Genomic DNA, 6080 nt, shown 5'->3' on the forward strand with positions numbered 1-6080 from the left:
ATAGCTTTACTGCCCCAAACTAAATTTAATGACAGGGCAGTAACACATAATCTAGGTTCAAGTAAGTGGAAGTCAGTGCCTAGTCTCTTTTTTGTCCTTAACCAATGTATTTAATACTTTAAATAAAATTTAGTTGGCTTGTTTTCTGTAAGTAGACAAAATAAAAACGGCATCACATCTGTATCAATGACCTTAAAAGGGCATATTTCGCTGGTTAAAGCTATTGAGGTCCTAAAGACTCGTTTACACACTTGCGACAACCTCCCACCAAGTGTTTTAAAACTCTTATGATCTCTTACAACAACAAAATGTGCGGCACCAACTATCGAACAGCTGTGAAACACTCGCAGTTCCAGTATATTTTGTTTTTCTTTTTTCGCGCATCCCTCTTTTTTATTTTTGGCTTGAAACACTTTTGACAATGTTGTAAATGACCATTGTTCACAAACAGCACACACATTTAATATTGCAAGCTACTGCAAAAACCTTCACTCTAGGGAAATGCAGTTCCAGGGCTACCTCATAGATGGAGCCAGCGTGTCCTTTCGTCGCATGAGTTCACAAGAACTCAGTTGTAAGCAAATGCAAGTGTGTGAACAAGACTTCAGTAGTGGCACTGCAAGGGTAATGTCTCTTTTCTTGGAGGGATCTCAAAATTGAAACCAAGCAGTTTTAAAGGGTCTATCCGACACCGGAGGTTTCTGTTGTATCCATCTTCTCTTTTCACGGTGCTACCAAAAAGCTGTACAGGGCACCATGTGAAAAAATTAGTTCAGAATGACACGGATGCTTTACCTCTATTCAGTCATACAGAGTAATGTGAAATACCAAACTTTACGGCCCAAGTTTGCACTGCAGGAGCACATTCCAATATACTCCTATTTTCAATGGCTGGCATTTGATCGCGCAAGAAAGGTGGGAAAATGGGGCATATCTGTGTTTGGGCCAAACGTGTCGCAGCCTTTACACGTCTGGAAAATATGTGTACCGTCGGTCTTCTTTTTCTTGTGATTACTGCAACCACAGCTTATCTGGAGAACTGAGGCTAGACTCACAAGGGGCAAAAACTGAATGCAAAACAATATCACATACCTCTTGGCGATGTGGTACCTCAAAAATGCATACTTCTGAATCGATGAGACTTCTTCGTAAACAGTCTCGAGGTCAGGTACCCTTACGGGTTTGGAATCGGGATCAAATGCAAGCTCCATAACCTGTGAACAAACAGTTAAGGAGTGTGTCAAAAATGTAACAAGATGCAGAAAGATTGTTTGTCATCAAGGAAAACTGAGTTGCTTCTGCATGTGAGAAAAGAACACTTTGGTCATTTTCATTTGTCGTCCAGTATCCCGAATACCTATTAAAATTATTTCTCAATGTGATGTACGCAGTAGCCGTAAAAGCACTTTCAAAGTAATGCTGAAATTCGTGCCCATTTCCAGCACGGTCAGTGCGAGGGGAAATCTCAAAGCAACACTGACAGAGTATTTACGCTCGTCAAGGTTTTTATTTGAACATGACCTATAATAGCCCAACTACCCAGAACACAAATTGCGGTTCGAATTCATTTTCTTTCTGCCCCAACGTCAGCCTGTTTCAGTCATACTCACTCTCTCTTCTATGGGTATGTGGTGCTCAAACTATGTGTACCAAATATACTCAAAGTCGTGGGTCACCTAAGGCACATGTTCAATATTAAAAATAGAAAAGGATATGAACCCCATTTTTGTAGCCCCCAAAAAACTGCAAATACATAAAAAAAAAAAAGGATGTTGCACAGATTACGGGGAGTACATGTACATGTCATTTTCAATATGGTGATGTACCGCGGGTTGGAAGACGCGATGGCACACTGCTATGGACGTTAAGTCGCTGCTTCGGAACTGTCGTTCGTGGTACTGGCAAATCCATCTTCAAGCGCAAAACCTCGGGTGGAAGAGATATAAGTGCGAAACAATCGCATGATAAACGGTGCACGCAACTTATCTGCTTCACACAATGAAAAAGCAGAGGAAAAAAAAAGAGAAAAGGCAGTCAGGTGTAGCTAAGTGATTTCCGGCCATGAGCTTCCGTGCTCCTGTTTCGGTTTCAAGCAGTTGAAGTTTTACTTTATGAAAAGTATACGTGACTGCAGCAAAATATTGATTGGGTAGCCTCCTGACACCATTCTAAGGGGATACTTCAATGAATCTGCAATATACCCAGCATGTTCAGAAATAGGCTGAACAAGATCCGCAATATTCGTAAATGATAATCGCACGCTTGTATTTTGAGCCTGATGGCTGTATTTTTCGTTATAAACGGCCTACTCTGGCAAGCGCTCGGAGAGCAGCCAGTGGAAAGCACATGACATCCGGCACAAACGTGACGTAGCCTGTCTTGGGAAGAGCAAAGTTGCTGCAAGGCTGACATTGACAAGACGACAGCAAGCAGAGCATATGGCCGCTGACATGTCTCTGCTCATGCTGGCAAGTGCGTGCAATTACAAGCTTGCCAAAACTACGTTCACGTGCATGCTGCACATGCTTGCACGCATGGGGCACCAGTGAGGTCATAGTTCTTGGCAAGACAGACATCGTCACTACCTGTCAATGTTCCTAGACGGATATTACAAACAAGGCTTTAGCGACATCCGCCTGGTGTCATTTGCTAATCCTTTAATTAGTTTTAAAATTCCTTTTTGCATCTTCTTCAGAAAGAGTGTCCGATGTGGTAATTCTCCCTTGAACACGTATAGAACAAAGAAATAAGTGCAGAAATTTCGTTTCTCTACATCGCCTGACAAAAAAAAAAAAAATTTAGAGGGGGTGTCAGTGTTTTTCTTAGGAAAGAGTGACATTTTCCCCCGTTTTTTCTGGGTGCTCAACACCATGGTTGCAGTCTGCCTTTTCGCTTCCATTATTGGCTCACCTTTTCATTAGAGTGGTTAGTTCGCCTTTGCCTTTAATTTTACCGTAGCAAAATTTACAACTAAGGAAACTAAAGTTGGATATGTGGTCTTCATAGTACAGTATGCCTCTTGCACAAACAGTCATGTAGCAAGAGTGACAACCTAAAAGCCACGTCTTCTTTCCTGCATTTGGAGCACACGCCAACAAGATTTTCTCTAGTTTGCCCGCCTGTTCAGTCCACAACTTCATGTCCAAGCTCGTGACTCAGAGCACATTCGGTTTAGGGCAGCTAGAGCACCACTCAAGGACATGCTTTTTACCGAGGCAGAACGATGGAGTAGCATGCTCTAAAATTGTAAAGATGTTAGTAAACCAGAACCCCCGGTGTTTAGGGAGGCTACTATCCTCAGAGGCATTCTAAGATGTATAGTCACATCTTAGAACGGTAGTTGATGGTTAGATTGAGGAAGGATGAATTGCCCAAGACACACACTGCCAAATGACAGCGTGACTTACATACTGTTTCAAGTCCTGGAAGCCTCTTGAGTTTTGTAAAGACCACTATGAAGACGGGAAGCACCAGTCCCGTTGTTTCGGGATCGTCCATCTTTTCTGCTTCGATGCAACGATGTATCCTCACCACCCAAGTCCATGTGGTGCTGAAGAGAAAAGAAATGTGTGATGCAGTGCTCACAAACACACCGTGGACAGAGCAAGCATTTAGGCACTTCACAATTCATTGTTTTTTTTTCTTCTCCCCTTTCTTATTTACAATGTCATGATTTTTTTTTGGGGGGGAGGGGGTGGTGGTGGGCTTTTTAGATACCAATCTATGGAAACAAAACCTTAAACTGTGGCTGGACAGGCAAATAAATAAAAAAGGACAATCCATTGATGGATCCTTGGGGAATGCATTAGCATGACCCTTGGGAAACGCCACACATGTCCCCCTTTGGGAAACGCTAATGCTTACCCCTTCACTTTTCTGTTTCGACCTTCTGTTTTGCTTCCTCTATTCATTGCCGCCTCTTTTAGGCTTCGTTACGGGGTCAGTGTTAGCGTTTCGCAAAGGGGGACGTCTGTGGCGTTTCCCCAAGGGTCATGCTAAGGCATTCCCTAAGGATCTATGCCAATGTATTTTCTTTCAATATTTTCCAGCGAAGTGGGCTCGCTGAACCCGCTTCGTTGCACACAGACCTGTGGATTTCGGCTAGCTGAGCTAGGCGCTGCTTTAGCTCCTGTCTCGTTTGCCCACCTTGCATGCTGAGCAGCGGCATCTGCTGCCCGACGCTGCTCACTGGTTTCCCACGCAAGCATTGGCTTCCACCCCCGTGACGTCGCCTTCCTCCCACCTCACCATGCGCGCATTGGCTTCCGCCTTGTGACCTTGCCTCCCTCCCACTTATGTTCTTCACTACGCTCCTTCTCTCTGCACGACGCGCTTCCCTTTCTACTGTCTTGTCCGCAGACGGATGGCGGCAGCTTTTTGCTGTCATGTAGGTGGTAATGCTAAAACGTTAATAAACAAACATGAATATAAAATGCAACAAACAAGATGCAGAAACAGGCTCGATGAAAAAGGAAAGGCATACTCCAACCTGAGAAGGAGGCTAAAAGAAGGACAAGACACAACGTCTCAGTTAGACACTATGTTTTGAGACGTCGCCCGAATAATAATGTTGTCTTTAGAAGAGAGGGGTTATACTTTGAGAATATTCCTTTCAGAGCAAATGGAGACCTGGACTAACTTCACTAGTTCACTAGTTGCCCGCTGTCAAAACTTACTCCGCCGAAAACCATTCCAGGAGAGTTTCGAGGACATGTCTCTGCAGGAGGGATATACAGATGAATCTGCCGCCGACACGAAGAACCCTGGATATTTCTCCGAAGACACCGGAGAGTTTGAAAACGGTGTCGGCATCCTTGTTTGGGGTGAGAGCGTCTACCGTTCCCTTGTCCACGACGACGCTGAACTCTTCATCCGCATACTCCATCTAAAAGTAGCGGTCATTATAAACCTGCTTGCATGTTGATGGATAGATTCGAGGCAGGTGGTGGCACACTGACCTTAGATGCGTCCATCTGATGGAATTGCATGTGCGGTCTGGTCTCACCATACTTCTCAATCATTTGCTGTATCACGACTTTGCTGATGTCTATGCTGACATTGCTGGTGTAGCCACTGTCGTAAAGGTCCGCACTCAGGCTGGAGTTCCCACAGCCTACTACAAGCAACTTGTCACTTTTCTTGAGGTATTTGTAGAGAGTCCCACAAAGCTGCCAATACTCTCCATACCTGGAAAAAAAAAGTGTGGGATAAGGTGATAATTAAGAAAGACAGTCACAAGTCGTCTTGTTCAATGATTGGTTGTTTTAATGTGGTAGCTGGCTTTTGTTTGCACGAGGAATTTAATTATAGTGTCTTTGAGAAAGGCAGGGCATGATCACTGCTAGATAGCTGTATTCCTTTCGCTTCTCGAATGGGTGCAGTGAAGCACGGGGCATGCCTCAAGTTGCCAAAGCACACGGTGCTCATTTCAGCCTTTTTTTTGCCGAGCTAGAAACTCACCACTCAAACGCAGCTTTCCCTCTTTTCTGGAAGAACTCGTTCCAGTACTTCTCACTGGCGAACTCTGACGATGTTTTTGGAAGTAGATTCATCGCTGCTTGCTATAAAATTTTATTTATTCTCAACCATGCGTTCCCACAAGCAAGATCCTTGTGCCCACACCACAACACGGACTCCGTGGTGCCTATCGAATAGATAGTGCATATCAGTATGTTGTGACGTTCAATAACTTTTCGTCCTTTTACTTCTTTGTACAAAAGTCTACCACTGGACATTTTGTAGCGCTGCCGTTTTTCGCGATCACTCTAAGCCAGTTCTTTTTTAAGCAATTATTTTAAATGACTTGCTATAATTATTGTTGTCTATATAATATTAAACATATAAAAATAAACATACAAACGATTTCAAATTGACACTGGCTAGTAACCATTTTTGGTGGGATCGCCCACGCTTCGGGCCCTTCGACCAATAATCAGACCTATCCTATTAAAATGATAAAAACCATTAAACCAGACAAGCCCTATGTTTCGAAAATTGCGTAATAATTAAAAATAAAACGGCCAAATATTTAAGTCTCAGATGTTTTTATAAAAAAATACAATAATTCACGCGTTCGGGCT

General features: G+C 43.4%; 1 protein-coding gene across 1 annotated transcript; it reads right to left on the reverse strand.

The window, feature by feature from the left end:
* Positions 1–884: 884 nt before the first annotated feature.
* On the reverse strand, positions 885–5653 carry LOC121834248 (eEF1A lysine and N-terminal methyltransferase-like). Its single transcript, XM_042287997.1, has 5 exons — positions 5461–5653; positions 4959–5187; positions 4677–4885; positions 3412–3550; positions 885–1214 (listed from the first exon to the last, which is right to left on the reverse strand). Exons 1-5 carry the CDS (start codon positions 5550–5552, stop codon positions 885–887), a joined length of 999 nt encoding a protein of 332 aa, XP_042143931.1. The 5' UTR covers positions 5553–5653.
* Between the last annotated feature and the right edge of the window lie 427 nt (positions 5654–6080).

The sequence above is a fragment of the Ixodes scapularis genome, unplaced genomic scaffold (assembly GCF_016920785.2).
Source record: "Ixodes scapularis isolate PalLabHiFi unplaced genomic scaffold, ASM1692078v2 ptg000831l_1___fragment_2___debris__unscaffolded, whole genome shotgun sequence".
NCBI lineage: Eukaryota > Metazoa > Arthropoda > Arachnida > Ixodida > Ixodidae > Ixodes > Ixodes scapularis.

What these genes read in the sequence shown, in the direction of transcription:
- LOC121834248 (XM_042287997.1), bottom strand. Translation starts at nt 5,552, where the DNA reads ATGAATCTACTTCCAAAAACATCGTCAGAGTTCGCCAGTGAGAAGTAC. An exon ending in GGGAAAGCTGCGTTTGAGTG is followed by an intron (nt 5,188 to 5,460) that starts GTGAGTTTCTAG and finishes TTTTTTTTCCAG; the next exon opens with GTATGGAGAGTATTGGCAGC. An exon ending in CTGGAATGGTTTTCGGCGGA is followed by an intron (nt 3,551 to 4,676) that starts GTAAGTTTTGAC and finishes TTTTCTCTTCAG; the next exon opens with CACCACATGGACTTGGGTGG.